At 39.1% G+C, this 26583-nt stretch overlaps 1 protein-coding gene across 3 annotated transcripts in view; it reads right to left on the bottom strand.

Moving 5' to 3' along the window:
* Positions 1-26583, bottom strand: part of SLC7A3 (solute carrier family 7 member 3) — a 123384-nt gene that overhangs the window by 14239 nt on the left and 82562 nt on the right. Inside the window, exon 9 of one of the 3 annotated variants that reach the window (XM_033946604.1) lies at positions 14685-14845. The exons of the other annotated variants lie outside the window; for them this stretch is intronic. Within the exon in view, the coding sequence (XP_033802495.1) occupies positions 14685-14845 (161 nt within the window). The remainder of the gene's footprint in view (positions 1-14684; positions 14846-26583) is intronic. 3 annotated transcript variants of the gene reach the window in all.

Below are 26583 nucleotides of genomic sequence, written 5' to 3'. Positions count from 1 at the left end.
ATGATGGCTGGAATTCGTATTTTAGAAGATGTAATAAATAAAGGTAAACTGCTTGAGTTTTCACAATTGCAAAATAAATTTGGTTTAAATAAATCACAATATTTCAGATGGTTGCAATTGAAGCAGGCCATTCAGACAGGGTTCTCTGAATGGAAAAATCTTAATAATTATCATAGTATGGAATTCTTATGTTTTCAGATAGATTCCATGGGACACCAGGCCGCAATGTGGTATAAATTAATATCTGGATTTATACATTAAAAAAAAAATGGTCTTAGAGATATTTGGAGCATTGAGATTAAGCATCAAATTAATGCATCTCAATGGCCACGACTTTGGTCTTGGAGGATAAGATGTACAATGTCAGCATCTATGAGACAAACTTGGTTTTTTATTTTACATAGAGCTCTATGGACCCCTACACGTTTACATAGAATTGATAGCTCTAAGTCTAATAGATGCTGGCATTGTCATCTAGAAGCAGGGACATTAGATCATCTTTTATTCTATTGTCCATTCATATTAACATTTTGGAAATCAATTTGGCCCCAAATAAATAGGATGTTAGAAAATCCAGTAGCCTTGACATATGATACAATTCTATTTGGTACTACAATGAGAGCCCATAGTCAAATCTCATCAAATAACAACAAACTTTTATTTATAATGACTGGAATAGCAATACAGCAAATTACACGTAATTGGAAAAATTGGGACAGATTGAACTATAATTTCTGGTGGAACTCAGTTTGCCATATATATAAGATGGAACATGCATTTGCAACACAAAAAGGATATATGAATAAGTTCAAGAAGATTTGGGGACCATTAACAGAATATTGCAATATTTGAATTTCATTTTCCCATGATAAGAAAATAGTATAAAGAAGGAGGGGGGGGAAGGGTTAAGGGGAGAAAATTATTCTCTTTATCATATATTATAAATAAAATATTATAATAGATGATATTCTTACATGAAAATAACGTAATAAAGGGAGGGGGAAAAGGTTCATATTTAAATAATAATTGATAAAATCATTACAATATATATATTGTATAACTTTATAAGAAAAATAATTACAATTATATGATATATAAAACCATAAGAAAAATAAGACAAGAAATGTTATATATAAAATATATTATAAAAATATCAAGTGTATTGTTAAGATAATTGTATGAAAATTTATGACACTTGTTGTTAAATGGAAAAAAAAATTCAATAAAAAAACTTAAAAAAAAAAAAGATCCCTCACTACCTGGGGTGATATGTTCTTTGGGTCTCGCGGCCCACCTGCACACGTGGGTGGAGCTACAAACAGAAAATCTGATTTCACCCATTCATGTTAATGGAAAAAATGTAAAAAGCTGCCTTTCTCACTGTAATTCAAAAACGGCTTGACCGATTTGAACGAAACTTGGTATGCAGATCCCTCACTACCTGGGGTGATATGTTCTGGGGGTCTCGCGGCCCACCTGCACATGTGGGCGGAGCTACAAACAGAAAATCAGATTTCACCCATTCATGTCAATGGAAAAAAATGTAAAAAGCTGCCATTCTCACTGTAATTCAAAAACGGCTTGACCGATTTGAACGAAACTTTGTATGCAGATCCCTCACTACCTGGGCAGATATGTTCTGGGGGTCTCGCGGCCCACCTACACATGTGGGCGGAGCTACAAGCAGAAAATCAGATATCACCCATTCATGTCAATGGAAAAAATGTAAACAGCTGCCATTCTCACAGTAATTCAAAAACGGCTTGACCGATTTGAACGAAACTTGGTATGCAGATCCCTCACTACCTGGGGTGATATGTTCTTTGGGTCTCGCGGCCCACCTGCACACGTGGGTGGAGCTACAAACAGAAAATCTGATTTCACCCATTCATGTCAATGGAAAAAATGTAAAAAGCTGCCTTTCTCACTGTAATTCAAAAACGGCTTGACCGATTTGAACGAAACTTTGTATTCAGATCCCTCACTACCTGGGCAGATATGTTCTGGGGGTCACGCGGCCCACCTACACATGTGGGCGGAGCTACAAACAGAAAATCAGATTTCACCCATTCATGTCAATGGAAAAAATGTAAAAAGCTGCCATTCTCAGTAATTCAAAAACGGCTTGACCGATTTGAACGAAACTTGGTATGCAGATCCCTCACTACCTGGGGTGATATGTTCTGGGGGTCTCGCGGCCCACCTGCACACGTGGGCGGAGCTACAAACAGAAAATCAGATTTCACCCATTCATGTCAATGGAAAAAATGTAAAAAGCTGCCATTCTCACTGTAATTCAAAAACGGCTTGACCGAAACTTTGTATGCAGATCCCTCACTACCTGGGCAGATATGTTCTGGGGGTCTCGCGGCCCACCTACACATGTGGGCGGAGCTACAAGCAGAAAATCAGATATCACCCATTCATGTCAATGGAAAAAATGTAAACAGCTGCCATTCTCACAGTAATTCAAAAACGGCTTGACCGATTTGAACGAAACTTGGTATGCAGATCCCTCACTACCTGGGGTGATATGTTCTTTGGGTCTCGCGGCCCACCTGCACACGTGGGTGGAGCTACAAACAGAAAATCTGATTTCACCCATTCATGTCAATGGAAAAAATGTAAAAAGCTGCCTTTCTCACTGTAATTCAAAAACGGCTTGACCGATTTGAACGAAACTTGGTATGCAGATCCCTCACTACCTGGGCAGATATGTTCTGGGGGTCACGCGGCCCACCTACACACGTGGGCGGAGCTACAAACAGAAAATCAGATTTCACCCATTCATGTCAATGGAAAAAATGTAAAAAGCTGCCATTCTCACTGTAATTCAAAAACGGCTTGACCGATTTGAACGAAACTTTGTATTCAGATCCCTCACTATCAAGGATTCTAGAACTTGGACACACAAGGAAATGGTCGGTTAAGAGCTGTGCTCCAGGCTAAACAAGCTACTATTTCATATTTAAAACTCCAACAATTCAATTTTATTTGGAAAAAAGATTGATAAGAAGAAAATGTCATCAAACAAACAAAATAAAAACGATGCAGGAACCGGAGGATCAGGAACCAGCAGTAACAAAAGATCAAAGCCAGAACCAGGGACACCATCAAGAGTACCACTGCCTGAGAAGATCAAGATATGATGGCAGAAATAAAACAGATAAAGGATATAGTACTGGAGATCAAAAAACAACTACAAAAAGCAATAGATGATGTTGCTATATTAACAAAAAGAGTTGATCTAATTGACAACAAAATGACACACTTAGAGGAAAGAGCAGAGGAAGTACATACTGAGGTTATACAAAACAAACAAGCCTGGAAGGAAATGGAAATATTAAAGAAAGATCTGGAAGACTGTGTGAATAGAGAAAAAAGAAATAATTTAAGAATTATTGGGATGCCGGAAGGAGTGGAAAAAAATGATCCTATCAATTTCTTAGAACAATTCCTCCCAAAGATACTGCCTATAAAATCCAAGGTGCCTCTTGAAATAGAGAGGGCACACAGAATACCGGGACAGAAAACAACCACACAAAAAGGTCCAAGAACTTTTATTTTTAAACTACTAAGATATCAACATGTAGTTGAAATATGCCAGCTAGCTAAAGCAAATAAAAACCTAAGATGTCAAGATGCACGGATACATATTGTGCCAGACTTTGCTAGAGAAACTGCTCAAAAAAGAAAACAACTCCTTGATTTAAGACCTCAACTACGAGCACTAGGAGCAAGATATGGATTACTCTACCCAGCGGTGATGAAGGTAACATTAGGAAATAAAACACAAAATTTTAATGATTCTAAAAAACTAGCAGAATACCTTGAAACATTTGAACAACCAATGACATCTTAAAAAGAAACTTTGGGAATATTTTAAAGTATTTAATATAACAAGAAGACATTAATAACTTTTCACTTTGATTTATTATATACAAAATAATCTAAACATTAAAAAACTGTAAAAACAGTTTAGAATGCTAGAAATTTTTTAAAAAAAGCAAATAACAGGAAAATGGAACAACTTGAAAAGAATGCAAACATGTCAGTAACAGAATGTTGTGGAGGGGAAAAAAAAAAAAAAAAAAAAGAACATTGATCTACCTGGAAAATTCAATATATATGCAGCTGAAGGGACGAGATGGAGGAGATTTTTGAAAGATATCCTCTTGCAGCATGGATTATATGCTCACGGAGAGAAATGTAGAAAGGTGGAACACTAGAGATACTATGTTTGCTGAATTGCTGAGTAGAAGAAGGGATCTGCGTGTCAACAGGAAGTACAAACAGTAGTGCAACCTGCGTGAAAACTTGTGGTCGATTGGGAAGTGTCTCATTAAAAAAAAATCCTGAATAGAAGGCTACCAACACATGAGTAAATTACAAACTGAATCTGCCCTGCTCCTATGAATATCCCGGAAGACCCAGACACTAAGATGTGGAACATAATGACTACAATTATATTAGTAAAAGAAGCAGAAAGTTAATTCCCACCCAGTTGGAGGAGAACAGCTGAGCCCTTCCTTTATGTTTGCCATATGTGCAAACAAGCTTGTAACCATTCCCAGCTGATACACTGAGCTAACTGTTATGCATTCTTGGCATGTTCCCTGACAAAGATAGTGAAGAACGTTAAGTTTATTATAGAAGTACTTTAAAAAAAAAAAAAATTGTCTTCAAATGTTGTATTTCTACTATATCTTTTTCTCATCTATTTTATTCTCATCCTTCTCATACTTTACACATATAATTTTGAAAGAAAGATATTGCATTTTATTGGATATTTATTTACCAATGACTTTCACTATATACTTAAACTGAATTTATTTATTTACTTAAAAATGGGTTAATAGATACTTTGACTAACCTGACAATTAATATATTGCAATTTTAGGAATCCAGATTAATAATAATTATTTAATAAACACTTTCTAGGCTTTTAAGTTTTTAGTAACGCCTTTAAGTTCTTAGGAACTAAGCTTTTAGTCAGGCTTGATTGAATTATATGAAACTCTGTTAAAATCCTGTAGATTAGAATCATTTCTTTGCTCTATTCTGTTTTAGAGTAATTTTTTGTAAAATAAAGAAAGGTAAGAATTATAAGGGGGAAAAAAAATATATATATACAGTGGTGCCTCACACAACGAACTTAATTGGTTCCAGGAGCAAGTTTGTTATGTGAAACGTTCGTTATGTGAAACGCGTTTTCCCATAGGAATACATGTAAAAAAAAATAATTTGTTCTGCAGCATAAAATATGCTAAGATGACATAAAAAAGATAAATTTTTTGTTATTATTTTTATTTAGATACATCTAAAAACATACATCTCCCTGTCCTTTTACTTCCACTATCTTCCTATCCCATCTCTATTCCCTTTTGTCCCTCTCCCCATGATCAATCATCTCACCACCTCTCTCTGCCCTCACCCTCAGGGTTCAAGATTGCTTCCACTCTTTTTCCTGTTGTTCTCTCTGCCTGTCACCCTATGATTTAGCATCCCTTCTGCCCTTGTCCAATATTTCCCCTTCTCTCCCTCCCTCTCATCCCCTGCTCCAACATGTGCTTTCAGCGGCCTTCTCCCCCCTTAAGCGTCTTTTCTTCTCCACTCCACCTTTCCTCCCTCCCTGCCTCCACCTTTGTGGCGCTTTTGCACCCGACCGACAACAGAACAGGCCCGGTCGGACAAATCTCCCTGTCCTGTAGCCGCGAATCTAAATTACCTTCTTACAGCAGCTGGATTATTGAAGCTGCTGTAAGAGGTAATTTAGATTCGCGGCTACAGGGCAGGGAGGTTTGTCGGCCGGGCCTGTTGTCGGTCGATCGGGGGACCTGACCAGCTGTGCACATTCTTCGGGGCAGACCGCCCCCTCCCCCCTCTTTCGTTCGCCATTGCCTTCTTCCTACCTGCCCTGCCGCAGCCGCACACAGCCGACCGGAAGTCTTCCTGATGTCAGCGCTGACGTCGGAGGAAGGGAGGGCTTTGCTTAAGCCCTCCCTCCGACGTCAGCGCTGACATCGGGAAGATTTCCGTTCGGCTGTGTGCTGCGACAGGGCAGGTAAGGAGAAGGAGACTACCCTCGACCAACCCCGCTGCGATCCAACCCCGCAGGAACCCCGGAAGGATGCAGCTCGGGCAACTTCGTTGTGTGAAACGAAGTACGTTATACGGATCACGACATAAAGTTCGTTGTGCGCAGCGTCCGCTGTGCGAGGCGGCCGTTATGCGAGGCACCACTGTATATATATATTTCTGAAAATGAATAAAAGAGAAAATAAATATAACAAATATTAGTATAAGGAACCCATTGAACATATACCAGATTGGTTCTGGTTAGAATGGAGATTAATGTTTCCTTTACGTCTGAGTCATGTGATAAGTATTCAAATGCCAAGGTTATATAAAGATCATAAAATATTAATGGATACTTGGAAAACTATAAGATATATAAGTAATCTAACTCCTATTCCAATAACTAAATCAACGACTCAAACAATATGGCTTAACCCAAAGATCAAAGTTGGCGGTTTTAAAATTATCTGGAAACATTGGATGATGGCTGGAATTCGTATTTTAGAAGATGTAATAAATAAAGGTAAACTGCTTGAGTTTTCACAATTGCAAAATAAATTTGGTTTAAATAAATCACAATATTTCAGATGGTTGCAATTGAAGCAGGCCATTCAGACAGGGTTCTCTGAATGGAAAAATCTTAATAATTATCATAGTATGGAATTCTTATGTTTTCAGATAGATTCCATGGGACACCAGGCCGCAATGTGGTATAAATTAATATCTGGATTTATACATTAAAAAAAAAATGGTCTTAGAGATATTTGGAGCATTGAGATTAAGCATCAAATTAATGCATCTCAATGGCCACGACTTTGGTCTTGGAGGATAAGATGTACAATGTCAGCATCTATGAGACAAACTTGGTTTTTTATTTTACATAGAGCTCTATGGACCCCTACACGTTTACATAGAATTGATAGCTCTAAGTCTAATAGATGCTGGCATTGTCATCTAGAAGCAGGGACATTAGATCATCTTTTATTCTATTGTCCATTCATATTAACATTTTGGAAATCAATTTGGCCCCAAATAAATAGGATGTTAGAAAATCCAGTAGCCTTGACATATGATACAATTCTATTTGGTACTACAATGAGAGCCCATAGTCAAATCTCATCAAATAACAACAAACTTTTATTTATAATGACTGGAATAGCAATACAGCAAATTACACGTAATTGGAAAAATTGGGACAGATTGAACTATAATTTCTGGTGGAACTCAGTTTGCCATATATATAAGATGGAACATGCATTTGCAACACAAAAAGGATATATGAATAAGTTCAAGAAGATTTGGGGACCATTAACAGAATATTGCAATATTTGAATTTCATTTTCCCATGATAAGAAAATAGTATAAAGAAGGAGGGGGGGGAAGGGTTAAGGGGAGAGAATTATTCTCTTTATCATATATTATAAATAAAATATTATAATAGATGATATTCTTACATGAAAATAACGTAATAAAGGGAGGGGGAAAAGGTTCATATTTAAATAATAATTGATAAAATCATTACAATATATATATTGTATAACTTTATAAGAAAAATAATTACAATTATATGATATATAAAACCATAAGAAAAATAAGACAAGAAATGTTATATATAAAATATATTATAAAAATATCAAGTGTATTGTTAAGATAATTGTATGAAAATTTATGACACTTGTTGTTAAATGGAAAAAAAATTCAATAAAAAAACTTAAAAAAAAAAAAGATCCCTCACTACCTGGGGTGATATGTTCTTTGGGTCTCGCGGCCCACCTGCACACGTGGGTGGAGCTACAAACAGAAAATCTGATTTCACCCATTCATGTTAATGGAAAAAATGTAAAAAGCTGCCTTTCTCACTGTAATTCAAAAACGGCTTGACCGATTTGAACGAAACTTGGTATGCAGATCCCTCACTACCTGGGGTGATATGTTCTGGGGGTCTCGCGGCCCACCTGCACATGTGGGCGGAGCTACAAACAGAAAATCAGATTTCACCCATTCATGTCAATGGAAAAAATGTAAAAAGCTGCCATTCTCACAGTAATTCAAAAACGGCTTGACTGATTTGAACGAAACTTGGTATGCAGATCCCTCACTACCTGGGGTGATATGTTCTGGGGGTCTCGCGGCCCACCTGCACATGTGGGCGGAGCTACAAACAGAAAATCAGATTTCACCCATTCATGTCAATGGAAAAAATGTAAAAAGCTGCCATTCTCACAGTAATTCAAAAACGGCTTGACTGATTTGAACGAAACTTGGTATGCAGATCCCTCACTACCTGGGGTGATATGTTCTGGGGGTCTCTCGGCCCACAACTCTATGTTGCTTGCTCAAGGGTGGGTTCACCCAACAATTTATATGTTCTTGCTCCTGGAGGTGAAACTAAAAATGTTGTTTATAATCACGTTTTGCGTTAGTTGTATTGTATTCATTTTGTCAAATATTTCACATTATAATTTGAAAATTGTACTTTTTATTAAGCTGTAAAAAAATAATTTCATTCACCACTATAAAGTATCTTTATTTGAATCCATTTACAGTGTTATTGCTATAATTAAATACCCGTGCAACGCCGGGGCATCAGCTAGTATGTTATATTTAACGAAAGCCATGAAGGATCCGGCCTTTTCGGTATCCTTGGATGCAGAGAAGGCCTTCGATAGGGTAGAATGGGCCTTCATGTATCAGGGCAATGGATTGGTTTGGTAAGGTTCAGGATTTATACAAATGATCCAAACATTGTATAGCTCCCCTGTTTATAGATATATATATAGATTATATATTATAGATAATTTCTCGGAGAGTTTCAATTTGCAAAGGGGGGTTAGACAAGGATGTCCCTTGTCTCATCTACTTTTTCATATAGTACCAGAACCTTTATTATTAGCTGTTCAACAGGTGAAGGAGATACAGGATATTCCGCGTTCTGGTAGGGAGTATAAGATCTCTGCTTATGAAGATAATATACTACTTTATTTGAGGAATCCTGGAACAACCATTCCATGTTTGCTTGAATAGATAGAGAAATTTGGGAAATTTTCAGGATACAAAATAAACTGGAATAACTCAGAAGTTCTTCCTCTAAATGTACATTGTGCAAAAGGTTTATTTGATTCATTTCCCTTTATCTGGAAAGAGGAAGGAATAAAATATTTAGGTATTTGGATAAAAAAACATGCTAGAAAATACAATGAAGGTAAATGAAAAATCTTTATTGCAGAAGGTAACAGAATTGTGTGAGCAATGGAATCCTTTACATCTGTCTTGGTGGAGGAGAGTCCAAACTATTAAGATGATGATTTTGCCTGTTGTTTGTTACCAAATGGGTATGATACCAGTTTTTTTTCAGGGGTCTTTTTATAAAAAATTAAATAGTATTCTTACAAAATTTATTTGGCTGGGTAAAATTGCTAGAATTGCCTTAGTGTCTTTACAAAAGCCAATTGTGGAGGGAGGTGTAAATTTTCCCAACTTCTATAGGTATCATCAAGCCTATATTATGTGCCAGGGTATGTATTGGGTCCTCCCAGAGCTCATGGAAAAGCTCCCAGACTGGTTGTGGTTTGAATGGCAGCTCATGTTCCCTATTAGGCTCGGTCATATTCTTAGTATCAAAATGCCTAGACTGTATAAAGAAAAATAGAATATTAATAGATACATGGAAAACTTTACGGTATGTCAATAATTTCACACCTATTCCAATTCAAAAATCTACAAATCAAACTATATGGCTAAACTTCAAGATTCAAATAGGCAGATTTAAGATTGTCTGGAAGTATTGGATTAAAGCAGGTATACGTACATCAGATGATGTTATATCTAATGGTAAACTGCTTGATTTTTCACAGTTGCAACATAAATTTGGTCTTGATAAATCACAAAGTTATAGGTGGTTGCAACTGAAGGCTATTCAGGCGGGGTTCCCTGAATGGAAAAATCTTAATGCTCAATTTAGTTTAGAGTTCTTATGCTTTCAGGCAGACTTCCTGGGACACCAGGCTGCACAGTGGTACAAATTAATATCTGGATATATGAATAAAAAACCAAAAACTGGGCTCAGGGACATTTGGAGCATTGAGATTAAGCATCAAATTACTGCATCTCAATGGCCACGAATTTGGTCTTGGAGGATGAAATGTACAATGTCTGCATCTATGAGACAAACATGGTTTTTCCTGTTTAATAGAGCATTCTGGACCCCTGTTCGTTTACAAAAATTAGATTGCTCTAAGTCTAATAGATGTTGGCATTGTCATCTCGAAGCAGGGACTTTAGATCATTTATTGTTCTATTGTCCATTTATTTTGGCTTTTTGGAAATCGATTTGGGGCCAAATAAATTGCTTGTTAGAGAATCATATGGCATTATCGCATGACACAGTTTTATTTGGCATGTCTATGAGAGCTAAAATCTTCCAAAAATATCTTCCAAAAATAATAAACTTTTACTGATTCTAACAGGAGTTGCCATTCAACAAATAACGTATAATTGGAAAGATTGGAAAAGATTGAATTATAGTTTTTGGTGGAGTTCAGTGTGTCACATGTATAAAATGGAAAGAGCGGTAGCTGTTCAAAAAAGGATATTTTAATAAGTTTAAGGATGTGTGGGGGCCATTGATAAATTATTGTAAAGAAGTTATCATTTTTCCCTGACTTTACATAAATGAAAGATTTGGGAGGGGGGGCTGACTTTTTATTAATGGTTATGAAGAGAATTAATGATTTTATTATATTGTATGTATTAAAAGATATTAGAATGGTGGGAGGAAAGGGGATAAATTTTATTTTGGGAAAATTTGTGGTATTTCAAGTGATGTATTAAGTTGTTATTATTTTCTGTACACTTGATGTAAATATAAAATGAATAAAGAATATAAAAAAAGATATTAGTTTAAACACTACATTAAAATATCCTGATTTTTTAATGGGCAAGCAGAGTGAAGAGTAGTATACGGCAAATGTTCTGTATCTCAAAAACTAGAGTTAATAGGAGAAAACTAGTGCCATTTTTGGAATCTGTAGGTCAAATATACCCAGAAACAGGTCTAACATCTGAGACACCAAAATTACATTACATTAGTGATTTCTATTCCGCCATTACCTTGCAGTTCAAGGCGGATTACATCCAAACTAAAAACAAGAATTACATTTCAACTTTGAAGTAATAGAATAAACGATGAGATAAAATTTTAAGGGATAATTATGGGTTTTAGATAATGTTTGGTAATTAGAAAAAAATTAGAGAGTACTAAGGGTTTATAGAGTGTTGGATGTTGGGTTGGGATTGTTGTGCTTTTTGAAGAGTATGGTTTTAATTTCTTTCTTGAAGGTTTTGTAATCTGTGGATGAAGACAAAAGAGTGGTGAGTTGTTTGTCCAACTTAGCTGCTTTGGAGGCTATTAAGTTGTCGTGGAGTTTTTTTCATTTGACATTTTTGGATGGTGGGTAATAGAATAGTGAATGGGTTTTCTGTGTCTGATTGAGGAGGATTGATTTAGTCTGTTATTCCAGTAAGTTGGGCTTTCTCCGTTGATAGCCTTGTAAAGTAAGCAGTAGAATTTGAAGTTCACTCTTGCTTCTCTTGCGAGTCATGGTATGCCTCTGTATATGGTCATATTTTTTTAGTGAATAGACAAGTCTCAGGGCTGTATTCTGCACCATCTGCACCGTCTGCAATTGCTTCATCATGCTTCAAAATGAGTGTTGGCCAGTGTAATGCGTCTTTCAGAAGAGAATTCTTCTAACTTTATTTATTCTTGAAATGACCCATGCAGTTATATTACAAATTCATTACTAGAATGAACTGTGTCCCCTTCTCCCTCTAGTCTCTCTGTGTCAGGATGCCCTCCAGTCCAGAAGACATGCACAAATAGAAACATGACAGCAGCTAAAGGCCCAAAGGCCCATCCAGTCTGCCTATTCACAGCATCCACTCTCTCCCTATGAGATCCCACGTGTCTATCTCACGCTTTCTTTAATTCACAAAACATGTGTGTGGATCCTCCATGCAGTACAGCTGACCCTTACTGGACCTGTCCAACAGAAGGAAAATTTATAGCACCCACAGCCAGCACAGTAAGATAGGTGTCTAATATTAAAAATTGGCATTAGCTTATTAAGTTCCTTGCCAGCCCTGAACACCCAATTCTGAGCAACTAAAATATAATTTCTTACAAAACCTAGGTGGTTTCAATAGATGCCCTGTAGGGTAGAATTTTCAGTGACAAATCAGGCCAGCTAGATCCACTTGAAAATCCATCACAGAGTATGTTGAATTGCTCCCAGGATTGTAGGTTTTGAACATCAATACATCATTTATATCCAGCTTGATCCCTATAGTACTCAGCAGGTGCTATAATGTATTTTCAGAATCCCAAAGTAATACTGCCAATAAAAACATAAGAATTTCCACTGCTAGGTCAGACCAGTGGTCTATCGTGCCCAGCAGTCCGCTCATGAGGCGGCCCTTAGGTCAAGGACCAGTGCCCTATTTGCCTTACCTGCGTACGTTCTGGTTCAGCAGAAACTTATCTAACCTTTTTTTGAATCCCTGGAGGGTGCTTTCCCCTATAACAGCCTCTGGAAGAGAGTTCCAGATTTCTACCACTCTCTGGGTGAAGAAGAACTTCCTAACATTTGTACGGAATCTATCACATTTTAACTTTAGAGAGTGCCCTCTCATTCTCTCCACCTCGGAAAGGGTGAACAATCTCTCTGTCTCTACTAAATCTATTCCCTTCAATATCTTGAATGTTTTGATCATGTCCCCTCTCAGTCTCCTCTTTTCAAGGGAGAAGAGGCCCAGTTTCTCTAGCCTCATATTGTATGGCAACTCCTCCAGTCCCTTAAACATTTTTGTCACTCTTCTCTGGACCCTTTCGAGTAGTACTATGTCTTTTTTCATGTATGGCGACCAGTGTTGGACACAGTATTCCAGATGGGGGCGCACCATGGCCCGGTACAGCGGCATGATAACCTTCTCCGATCTGTTTGTGATCCCCTTCTTAATCATTCCTAGCATTCTGTTCGCCCTTTTCGCCGCCACCGCACATTACGCAGACAGCTTCATTGACTTGTCTACAAGTACTCCCACGGCTCTTTTCTGGGGGCTCTCTCTGAGTACAGCACCGGACATCCTGTATTCGTACATATGATTTTTGTTACCGACATTCATCACCTTGCACTTATCCATGTTGAACCTCATTTGCCATTTCGCAGCCCATTCCTCGAGTGCGTTTATGTCTCGTTGTAGGTCTTCGCAATCCTTCTGTGTCCTCACTACTCTGAACAACTTTGTATCGTCCGCAAATTTAATCACCTCACTTGTCGTACCAATTTCCAGGTCGTTTATAAATATGTTGAAGAGCACAGGCCCGAGCACTGAACCCTGCGGCACTCCACTTATGACACTTTTCCAGTCCGAGTATTGTCTATTTACCCCCACTCTCCGTTTTCTATCCGCCAACCAGTTTTTAATCCACGTGAGTATATCACCCTTGATTCCATGGCTCACAATTTTTCAAAGTAGACGTTCATGCGGAACCTTGTCAAACGCCTTCTGAAAATCCAGGTATACAATGTCGACCAGGTCACCCTTGTCTATCTGCCTGTTTACTCCCTCGAAGAAGTGCAGTAAGTTTGTCAAGCAAGATCTTCCTTTGCTGAAGCTGTGCTGGCTGGTCCTCATCAGATTGTGTCCCTCAAGGTGATCAATGATGCAGTCCTTTATGTTTATTTAAGATTTGATATACCGCTCCTGCATTTTACTGACCTAAGCGGTTTACAATGTATCAAACTAAAATTAAATTAGGTACTTGAGAAAAACTACCCTATCTTTATCAGCGCCTCTACCATCTTTCCCAGTACCGATGTCACGACTCATTGGTCTGTAGTTTCCCGGATCTCCCCTCAAACTTTTCTTGAAGATCGGTGTAACATTCGCCACTTTCCAGTCTTCCGGAATCCTTCCTGATTTGATCGACAGATTGGCCTTCAGGATCACAGAATAAGTAGAACCTAGTGCTGCCTTCCCTAACTACTCATAAATAAGGAGGCCTAGGTTTCAACCCCTATATCAAAACTTCCTCTTCAAAAAGAAAAGATGGAGCCCAGGTGATGCCAACTTCATTATTTGCATGCTCAAAATAGCCACTCTCCCTCTCTCTCTCAAAAAAAAAGATAACCAAACCATAAAATCACTTTGCAGGTTGACAGAAATCTCTAGAGGATAAATATAATTATAGAAGGATGGTAGATGCGTGGAATAGTCTCCCAGTAGAGGTGGTGGAGACAAAAGACAGTGTCTGAATTCAAGAAAGCATGGGACTGGCACGTGGGATCTCTTAGGGAGAGGAGGAGATAGTGGATGCTGTGGATAGGCCATTTGGCCTTTATCTGCCATCATGTTTCTATGTTTTTATTATTTAAATAAACTCTTCCCCCTCATGTAGAATGAGCTATTTTTCCCCCAAAAAGTAATAATGATGGTACTAGAACAATGGCCATTTTAGAGCAGTAACTCTCCCCAATCCATCTGAAACAGTCAAGGTCACAGAAAAAAAGAAGAACCGGATCATAGACTCAATGGCTAGGGCTTACTTTAAATGAAAGTTGGCAATCACTTTCTGGCTGTCTCCAGATGATGAATGTGGCAACTGCAGAAATAATCAGGCCTATGCAGATCATCATCCAGCCCACACTTGTCTGCAAGAGTAATAAGCCCTTTGCCAAGATTGCACACAGAATGGTGAAGGTAATGACTGAAAGGCAAGCAAAGGATACAGCAGCTTATGCCATGCTCCTCAGACCATATGCTGGATTGATAGTTTATTGATTCATTTATTTGAATTTATTAACTACTTTTATAAAGAAATTCACCCAAGGCAGTGTACAGCAGGTACAGTTTAACTTACAATTCTGTTAACAACAAATGGATCATTATTTATTGCATGCATCTATCCTGGACCCCTTTCAGTATAGTTTCATGCTGATTGCTACAACTACGGTCAAAATTTGCTATGGGCTAGACAGTCAAATTGACTATTTTTTGGTATTTCTAGATATTTCCACAGCATTTGACACACTAAATCATCAAATTTTGTTAACTAGGTTACGGAAATGTGGCCTTGTGGGAACTGTGTTGAAATGGTCCAGTCTTTCTTGGCCAATAGATTTTTTTTTCTTATAATTTATATTCCTCATATCCTACAGTTCTATGCAGATTACATATTATTCAGGTATTCGAGCATCATTGTCACTCTATCTAATGTACCTGGGGCAATGGGGATTAAGTGATTTGCCCAGGGTCACAAGGAGCAGTGCAGGATTTGAACCCACAACCTCAGGGTGCCAAGGCTGTAGTTCTAACCACTGCACCACACACAGGTTCATATAGGCAGTGGTGTACCTAGAGTATGTTAGAGTAAACACTTTCAACATTGAATGTGAAGATGTCTAAAAATGAAAGCAGGAACAGCATAGACCTACCGGTAACTCAATCCAAAAAATGAAGGAAAAAGCCTCAGAAAGGGCCCTCCCACTTCACCAAAACGGCTCAAAGAGGTGGTCGAGCATTCACCTCACTGGCAAAAAACCTTCATTGTGTGATAAAGTCTTATGCTGTGCTGTAATGTGCCAACAGAAATTAAATAATAGAGGAAATATTCCACTTATCTTCACTGATTGGTACACCAACAGTGGCCAGCGTTTCACAAATTCATGCTGCCTCAGGGTGTATCCCGACCAATCAGGTTTCTTTCAGGACAGGACGCCAAACCGCCTCTTGCAACACCCGGGGCTAATACTTTTTTAACAACCCCCCACCCCCAATATAAAAAAAATGTGTAGTAATTTTATTTATCTATTTTTATACCCCTCCTCCCCAGAGAGCTCAGCAAGGGTTACAGTTTAACATTCACAGTGTTGAAATATAACATTACATAGGGTTACGACCTCTCCTACCCCTTGTTGGTGCTGTGGTGCAAACAAAATAAACCAAATAGACTTTTCCTCTCTCTGTTAGGTCCTGAAAGCACATTTACTTACTGTAACGGGTGTTATCCGAGAACAGCAGACAGATATTCTCACATGTAGGTGGCATAATCCACGGAGCCCGGTATGGACAGTACGAAAAGTGTACTATCACTTTAAGTTTTAAGAAACTTTGTGACTGCCCGCACCGCGCGAGTGCCTTCCCATCCAACATATGCTCATGGTACCTCAGTTCCATAAGTAAGCTAAGAAGCCAACCAGGGGAGTTGGGTGGTATGTGAGAATATCTGCCTGCTGTCTCTGAATAAAGCACACTTACTGTAACAAGTGTTATCCTGGGACAGCAGAGGTAGATATTCTCACAAATGTGTGATGTCATTCACGGAGCCCCAGTACGGTCAGTGAAAAATGTAGTATCACTAAGTCTTTGCAAGCTTTTTAGAATGCCTGCACCGCGCATGCGCAAGTGCCTTCCTGCCTGATTCCAGCTCGCGAGGTCATCAGTTTGATGCCCAAGTGAAGAAGCCAACTAGGGGAGGTGGGCGGGTTGTGAGAAATGTCCCAGGATAACACCTGTTATGATAAGTAACTGTGCTTTATCCTTAGACAAACAGGAAGCATATTCTCACAAATGGGACTCCCTAACTCGAATAAAAGGGATGGAGAGAGTTGGGTTCCAAGAACTCAGAAAAACTTGAGTTGCTTCAAACTTATGGCCTCTTTTACAAAGCTGGGCTAGTGGCCCCAAAGCCCATAGAGCCACTAGCAGCAGCCACTAGCACGGTTTTGTAAAAGAAGCCATTAGACCTAATGTCTGATGTGAGATTGCGGAGGCAAGAGAAGGAACCTAATGTTCCACTAGAGGTAAATGGAAAAATTAGATAAAACCTATGTGCATGGAAGTTGAAAGATAATAAACGACCTCCTAGTCAGTTGAATCAAAATATATGCGATGGATATGCCGACCCAACGAACAGCTGAAATCAATCCTATCCTTGAGTAGATACGAATGAAAAGAGAAAGGAATTTTGTAATCAAATGAAAGCAGGATTTTCTTGAAAAGAATTATCATAGAGAAGCCATTGCTATGGAACATAAAATCAGAATGATATATTGGCTTATTCAGAGGAAAAACAACCTCCTGATAAAAATATTTGCAATATTATTATTATTATTCTGTAAGATCTCATAAAGGCTGAAAAATTAAGGTACTAAGCCTTAAAATGAGAAAAATCAGTAAAAACAGGGAGGAGAAGCATATTATCAAAATAATATGCCAGTAAGATGAAACCCCTCAAAGATTTAATATTCAAAAGTTTTTATTGAGGACAATACAAGAACAACAATAAACAATCAAATGTAACAAAAACACGTGTTGCTCAGTTTTCCTTTCCTCCCCAAACCACCCACCCCCACCCCCACACTACTGGTACAAGTGCAAAAGAACACCCAGGTCAGGTACAAACATTGTACAGAATTTTGTAGGCCAACCCCCCCCCCCCCCCCCACCACAGCAGCAGCAAACCAATCAGGATGTCATAAATAAACAAAATACACCAATAAACGCAAAAAACCCCACCCAACCCCACCCAGAACCTCCCTTCAAAGCCAGCATAGAAACAAGCAGCAAAGAGATAAACAGAAGAAAAAAAAGGAGAGCAGTAGAAAATGAAAGAAAAAAAGAGAGAGAGAGAGAGAGAGAAAGAAAAAAGAAGACGAGACTCACGGTTGACCACCAGACAACAAAGGAGCATGAACACCATCCCTACAACCCATTCAAAATATAACTGCGGGCTTTATGAGATAAAGATAAGATATAGGGTCTCCAAATTTGAAGAAAAATCTTTTTCCTCTTTGGGGTAGATCTAGCCCTTCTATGCTCAATGATCAACAAAGCATGCAAACGGTTCCACCATGCCCAATACGAGGGCAGATTGTTCCCCACCCAAACTACTAATATTTCTTTCTTGCCACATATTGCCACCTTCCTCATAAAAAGACAGGCACCCCTCTGAGGGAGACGAAAAGCTTCATATTTATCCAATAACAACCTAGCCATGGACATAGGGATAGGATTCCGTAAAAGAAGCACCATGTAATTCACAAGTTTCCTCCAAAAATCCCAAACTGTAGGGCAGGACCAAAAAGCATGTATAAAGGAATGGGTGTGTTGAGAATATTTTTAACAATCCGGAGAGTCACTAAAGCCTGATTTATGCAGCCGATCCCAGGTAAAGTACGCTCGATGAAGCACTCAAAATTGACATTCTCACAAATCAGCGCTCACTAAAATACCTGGTATACGCCGAATTAGTGCAAGTAAGTTTAATTAATTTTCAAGAAGCTGTGCATCCTGGCATCATTTATGACCCAACAAATCTCTGCTGACAGGGGCAACCATTAACTGTAAACTCCTATGAAGACCTGATATGGTAAAACCATTTCCAAAAATGGATCAACCAACTCCATGATCCTTGCCTCAATAGAAAAAACTAAATCAGCTCAGTTTAAGGAACTGACATAGTGCTGTAATTGTTTGTAGGCAAGAAAGTCCCCCAACTGCAGAGCATAAGTGCCCTGGAGCTCTTCCCAAGACCTCAATGTCCCGTCCTCCCGAAGAACATGAGTCAACAATCTTGCACCTCTCTGTATAAATTTACAAAAAGTAGCATTCTCCGCACCTGGCGAGAACTGTAAATTTCCAACCAGCGGCAATATACTAGAAGAATGACTATTACCCTGCCATAACTTCAATAATTCCATCCACGCTATCCGAAAGGAGTGAAGAAGGAAACTAGATTTAGCAAACTGGGGAAGCAGCAAAGACGGAACATGCAAGAAAGAAAGCAGGCTACAAGGCGCCCACAACGCCAACTCAAACAACTTTGGGGTGAAATCCTGCCTATCCGAAAACCATTCTCCTAGCACCCGTAATAAGCAAGCCAAATTATAGAAATGTAAATTAGGAATGCCCAGGCCCCCCTGTGACCAATTCCCCATTAAAAATTTAAACGCCACTTTGGGTTTATGGCAATTCTAACAATATTTAGATAAAAGAGAAGATAATTTCCGCAAATCCTTGTTCAAAAGCCAACGACATAGCAAAAAGGTGTATACGCCCATGAACAGACAATGGCAACAAAGTCCAACGAAAACAGTCTTCAGTATATCTCAATAATGCATCTATATTTGTTCTATATAAAGTGGATAAGGACAAGGTCAATTGAATCCCCAAATAACGAAAAGAAATGGAAGCCCATTAAAGTGGGAAGGGCCCTACCCAATGTAAATGTACTTGCGGTAAAGGTGCTAACACCAAAGATTTGTCCAAATTTAATCGAAATCCAGAGAAATCCCATATTCTCAAAAGCTTTCATAAGGGCCAGGAATGAGGTGAAGGAGTCCCTGAGATGAACCAAGAAATCATCCGCAAACGCCAAAATTAGGAATTCTTGATTCTCGATCCGAATCCCCTTAATCTCCAGATTAGATAAAAGTTCACAGATCAAGAGGTCCAACATGAACACAAACAAAAGGGGATATAAAGGATAGCTTGTCTGGTACCCCGTCCAATCGGAAACCAGGAGGATGAAAGCCCATTAACTCAAACCTGAGCTTGAGGATTTTGATATAGCACTCTAATCGCATTTTGAAAAAAACCCCGTTATATCATAATGATCTAAAACATTAAACAAAAAATCCCAGGAAACCTGATCAAAAGCTTTCTCTGCGTTAAAACTTATTATAACAACGCTCTGCATACTCTAAAGATGCCAAAATCATTCTTAAATTCCATGAAGCATATCTGCCTCTAACAAATCCCACCTGAGGCGCAGCTATGAGAGAAGACAAGGAATTTGCCAACCTATTAGCCAATATTTTGGCAAAAAATTGGTTTCCACACACAACAAAGAAATCGGGGTGATAGTAGGAAGGCTGTTCAGGATCTTTGTCAGGCTTCAATAAAACTATAATTTCAGCCAAAGTAAAAAAAATGAGGTAATGAGCCTCCTGCTACAAAGGCATTGTAAGTACGGGTGAGCACCGGCACAATGTCTTCCTGCAAAAGTCTATATAATTCCGTCCGAAAGCCATCAACCCCAGGTGCCTTCAACAAAGGCCCTAAGCGAATAACAGACAACTCTTCCTCTTCCAAAATAGGGCAATTGAGCTGTTCTTTCACCACATCTGATATCTGAGGAACAGAGATATTCTCTAAATAGGACGAACCATCCATTAGATCTAAACGTTTAGTATACAAGTCCCCAAAGTAGTGCCCGAATAAATCAGCAATTTCCCTATCAGTCCGTACCCTCACACCCTGCCCATTAGAAAGCTATAAAACATGGTTGTTTCACCAATCTGGCTAAGAGTTTCCCTCTAGTATTCCCAAATAAATGTAATTTATCTTTGTAATATAAGAGGGATTTTCGTGCCCTATCATGGAACAGTTCTTGCAACGTTGACTGGGGAGCCAAAAATTGGACATGCAGAGCCAGCCAGGCCCCAAATTGTTGGCATTCCAACCGAAAACGTTTCTGTAACTGTAGAATCTCTCGATCCCGAACTTTTTTCCGATGACTTGCATAGGCCATGGATTTCCTCATGCAAAACCGCCTTCGCTGCCTCCCAGCATACTATAGGAGTCTGCAAATGAGCTACATTATGTAATTGGTAATCCCTCCATTTCTCCAGCAAAAAATCCCTAAATTTAGGATCAGTATATAAATATTTATTTATTCATTCAGTTTTCTATACCATTCTCCCAGGGGAGCTCAGAACGGTTTACATGAATGTATTCAGGTACTCAAGCATCCACCTAAAGTACCTAGGGCAATGGGGGGATTAAGTGATTTGCCCAGGTTCATAAGGAGCAGCGCGAGTTTGAACCCATAACCTCAGGGTGCTGAGGCTGTAGCTTTAACCACTGCGCTACACACATGGAAACTGCCACCAAAACATTCTGGGCTCACTAGCCTCCAAAGTGACCTGAAGAAAAACCATGGCATGATCTGAGACATCAAATGTATCAATCTCAGCCTGCTGAACCTTGGAAAAAAGAGAAGTAGAAATCAACCAATAATCAATCCGCGAAAGAGATCCATGTGCTCTAGATACATGAGTATAGTCCTATTCTCCTGGATGGAGCCCCCTGCAAACATCCAGAATGTCTAAGGCTTTACATAACTTAGGGTGCCCTTTCTGAAGATCCAAGCGATCAGTAGGCAAAGGATGTGATTTATCAAGGGTCGGGTCATACACCCAGCTAAAATCCCCTCCCAACAAAAACGGCAAATCCAAATGAGGAGTCAAGAGCGCAACCAATTTGTCAAAAAAATTTTGGTCATGATTATTGGGAGCATAAATATTACCCAGGATCAGCTACTGTCTAACCAGTGTGACTTTAGCTAAAATATATTGGCCCTCCGGATCCATCCATTGTTGATGTACCACCAAATTGATCCCCTTCTGAACCAATATCAACACACCCGCCTTTTTGGTCACAGTAGGAGCACCCAATTGACGACCCACCCACCATCTCTGAAACTTAGCATGTTCATGGGCAGGTAAATGGGTTTCCTGTAAAAAAAAAAACGAACTCTGCCTTCTTACGATTAAGTGCCTGTAGAATATTTTGTCTTTCTATCGATGAATTAACCCCATTTACATTCCATGAGAAACAGAGTAAAGGCATTAAGGTGGCTTGAAAAGATACAGAGTAAGCAGAACAAACCCAGCTCGGTGTCTAGAATAAGACTGTCCCAGCCTCCAGTCCTCCTCCACAAGTGGTATGAGTCTCATCTTCAGGAGCAACATCAGAAAACCAACCTGAAAAGCAAAAGAAACAAAAGAAAAAAGACCTAGAAAGGAAAAACAGCAAAGAAGAAAGCACAAGAAAAAGTCCCTCTCAGAGTCCCCTTTCCCCTCAAAGATTTAACAAGGAAAGTGAGAATGGACTTGTTTAATATCCCTGTAAAAACCAAAAGTTGGTTAAGTCAGTGGTTCCCATCCCTATCCTGGAGGACCACCAGCCAGTCAGGTTTTTGGGATAGCTCTAATGAATATGCATGGGGAATATTTGCATGTCTGTCACCTCCATAATATGCAAATCTCTCTCATGCATATTCATTAGGTTTATCCCCAAAACCTGACTCATCTTATATAAAAAGTTAGCAAATGAAAATATAAACATACCTTTCAAATGAAGAAATTTGGAAGTAGTGTCGCTCTCATCAAAGGCAAGTGAAATCCGAATTTGGATGTTGTTTTGCTCTCACCAAAGGGAAGTGAAATCCGCGCAAGATAAATACCTGTTATAGAGGAAGTTCTAGACTAGACCTATAACGGACACAGTCAGGCAGCGAAAGGAAGGTGGACTGTTCCGAGCAAGTATAAATGGAGCAAATGTAACCAATCACAAAGATGCTAGCGAAGGGAGGGTGGGCTGTTCCGAGCACGTAAAAAAGGAGCTTACATAACGAATCACAAAGAGGCTAGCGAAATGAAGGAGGGCTGTTCTGAGCACGAGCCTTTGCCCTCATTTGTCTGCTCCCATTTGTCAGCGCGCTTATGTCCTGGCGCAGTTATCTTGCGCTCATTTGTCTTTGCGCTTAGATGTCTTCCACTCACTTGTCTTGCGCTCAATTGTCCATGCCCGTTTGTCTGCGCGTGGTTGCCTTGCGCGTATTTGACTATGAACCGCCCTCTCGTTCTCTCTATCTTGGAGAGGGTGAACAACCTGTCTTTATCTACTAAGTCTATTCTCTTCATTATCTTGAATGTTTCAATCATGTCCACTTTCAGACTCCTCTTTTCAAGGGAGAAAAGGCCGAGTTTCTCTAATTTCTCGCTGTGTAGCAACTCCTCCAGCCCCTGTGCTGGGACCACTGCTATTCAATATATTTATTAATGACCTGGAAACAGGGACAAAGTGCGAAGTTGTTAAATTTGCAGATGACACGAAACTCTCCAGTAAGGTTAGATCTGTAGAGGAATGTAAAGAACTTCAAATGGACCTGAACAGACTGAGTGAGTGGACAAATAAATGGCAGATGAGCTTCAATGTAGAAAAATGTAAAGTTATGCACATAGGGAAAGGGAACCCGATGTACAACTACACAATGGGGGGGGATGGTACTGGGGGAAGGCGACCTAGAAAAGGACTTGGGGGTTTTGGTAGATAGAACAATGAAGCCAGCGGCACAGTGCGCTGCGGCCTCAAAAAAGGCAAACAGAATGTTGGGCATTATCAAAAAAGGTATCACTACCAGAACCAAGGAAGTTATCCTCCCACTGTATAGGGCGATGGTGCGACCGCATCTGGAGTACTGCGTTCAGTACTGGTCGCCGTACCTTAAGAAGGATATGGTGATTCTCGAGAGGGTCCAGAGGAGAGTGACAAAAATGATAAAGGGCATGGAAAACCTCTCATATGCTGAGAGGCTGGAGAAGCTGGGGCTCTTCTCCCTGGAAAAGCGGAGACTTAGAGGGGATATGATAGAAAATCATAAGATCATGAAGGGTATAGTGAAGGTAGAGAGGGACAGATTCTTTAGACTAACAGGGGCAGCAAAAACTAGAGGGCACTCAAAAAAACTGAAGGGAGATAGGTTCAGAACAAATGCTAGGAAGTTCTTCTTTACACAGAGGGTGGTGAACACATGGAATACGCTTCCAGAGGAGGTGGTAGAGCGAGTTCATGAAGGAAAAGGGGATCCATGGGTACAATTAGAGGGTTACTATACAGTACAGAAGGCTGTAAATGAATAGAGTAGTAGAGAAATAGATCACTTCAGGTCATTGACCTGGGGGGCCACCGCGGGAGCGAACTGCTGGGCGTGATGGACCTATGGTCTAACTAAGCAGAGGCAATGCTTATGTGCTTAGTCGCTCTTCTCTGGACCCTTTCAAGTAGTACTGTGTCCTTCATCATGTACGGCGACCAGTGCTGTATGCAGTATTCCAGATGAGGGCATACCATGGCCCGGTACAGCAGCATGATAACCTTCTCCGATCTGGTCGTGATCCCCTTCTTAATCATTCCTAACATTCTGTTCGCCCTTTTCGCCACCGCCGCACATTGCGTGGAAGGCTTCATCGACTTGTCGACCAGTACTCCCAAGTCTCTTTCCTGAGGGGTCTCTCCAAGTACTGCATTGGACATCCTGTATTCGTGTATAATATTTTTGTTACCGATATGCATCACCTTACACTTATCTACATTGAACCTCATTTGCCATGTCGCAGCCCATGACGATCCGGTTTATGGGATTACTTTACAAAAACCTATAGAGTCATTTTCAATAGCCCCCTGAGGATCATTTAAAAAAAATTAAAAAAGAAGAAAATTTTAAATAAGTGTGTTTGATGAAACTTGATTTTCATGCTATACATATTAGATTCCGGCTTGTGAATAACTATCTGCTATAATAAAACCCTTGGCATGCATGTGCACTTCAAACTGCGTGCGTCCGTGCTTTGTGCCTCCGTGCCGCCGCATGCCCAGAAAGAGGCAGAAGAAGGAGAGTGCGGCCGTTTCGTTTGGCGGTTTCCGCATGCACAGTAGAGCGTGCGGCGGTTTAAACATTGGCTTCCCTCGCGAACATTAGATCATTTACTGTTTTATTGCCCTAAGATAATGCTTTTCTGGAAATCAATTTGGGGACATATAAATAATATTTTAGAATCTGAGATTCCATTAACTTATGAAATAGTAATTTGTGGTACCATTTTACATATCAAGGATCCCCTAGATAAATATAAAAGACGTCTCTTATTAATTATGACTAGTACAGCTATTCAAATGATTACACGAAACTGGAAAAACTGGGATCGTCTCAACTTTACATTCTGGTGGGCAAGTTTATGTCTAACTTATAAATATGAGAAAATGAACGCTGATTTGTTAGGGAATACAAAAAACTTTAAATTAATCTGGGGTCCATTGTCTTTTGTAGAATTATTATAGTTATGATTTTGTTGTTAGATAAAATGCACATCCAGGGAGGGGGAGGATTATAAGGCTTTTAATTATTTATATAGATGATAATAGGAGGGCAAGATGTTTTTTTGAGGTTTGATAAATAAGTCCGATTAATCATATGTATAACTTATGTTTAAAGTATAAATTTTGTATCTTAGACGCACATGATAAAATTTTATTTTTACTTCAATGATAAGATTAGGATGGGTGGGGGAGGGTAATGATCTATATGAATCTTGTAAAATCGTAAGTGTTGTCTAAAGTGTTAAATGTATAATATATGCTGTTTCCACTTATTGAAAGTGTTTTAAAATGAATAAAGATTATTAAAAAAAAAAAAAGAAAAGCTGCTACATGCAAAGTAATACCACATACAGGTTTGATAATCATCGATGCTACGATGTAAGAAGAACATGGAGAAAGTACCGTCACTGAATATATTACGCTTAGCATGGATCAGTACCGATGCAGATCGATGTATAAAGAGGAGGCTTTGTACTTCAACCAATAACCTGCACCGATGTTCAATTAATATTTATTTTATTTATTTTTAAAATTTATATACTGTTGTATTCTAAAACAGTTTACAAATAGTTACATACATAAAATATTATAAAATTCAAAACAAGGTTAGAACAAAACAAACAGATTCAATCCTTACATAAAATCAATTTCTCAAAGAAATGCATCTACAAATAATTGTGTTTTCAACATTTTCCTAAATGAGCTCTTATCTCTACATTTTAAGATTTGACCAACCAGGCTATTCCACAACTTAACCCCTTCACATGTAAAAGTCATGGCCATGACCATGTAACATCAAGTGGTATAGAAAGTGCTATAGGTGTTGAAGCGTGAGCGTCTGAAAAGGTAATGCACTTCAGAAATGACAACCTGTATCGCCCAGAAAGCCATGCATCAAATGGACTCAATGCTTAATTGGCAGGGCAGTATCTAATGCGATGCATCTATGTCAACGTGGTTAAAACATCGGTACCGAAAGGCATGCATCAACCGGAGTCAATGCTAATATGCCACCGATGCATATAGATGGAAGTATTGACGTCACTGCAATACACCTACGTCAATGTGGTTGGAACATCGGTACAGAAAGGCAAGGATCAAATAGACTCGATGCTAATATGCCACTGATGAAGGTATGGAATAAACATCGGTACAGAAAGGCATACATCAACCGGAGTCAATGCTAATATTTCACCTATGAAGATATGGAATAAACATCGGTACAGAAAGTTATACATCAACCGGAGTCGATGCTAATATGCAAACGATGAAGATATGGAATAAACATCAGTACAGAAAGACATGCATGAACTGGAGTCGATGCTATGCCACCGATGCAAATACATGGAGGTATCGATGTCTACCAGTATTAGCAGGTCCCAGTAACTGGAAGTCTGATTCCAGACCTATATGTCAAAAGAAAGAAACAAAAGAAGAAAAATTTGACATTAATCAATAGTGTTTATCTTCTGGCAATCTATAGCACCAGACTCAGATACA

Source organism: Geotrypetes seraphini, chromosome 5 (assembly GCF_902459505.1).
Source record: "Geotrypetes seraphini chromosome 5, aGeoSer1.1, whole genome shotgun sequence".
In the NCBI taxonomy this organism is placed as follows: Eukaryota; Metazoa; Chordata; class Amphibia; order Gymnophiona; family Dermophiidae; genus Geotrypetes; species Geotrypetes seraphini.
This window is presented reverse-complemented; position numbering and strand designations above follow the sequence as displayed.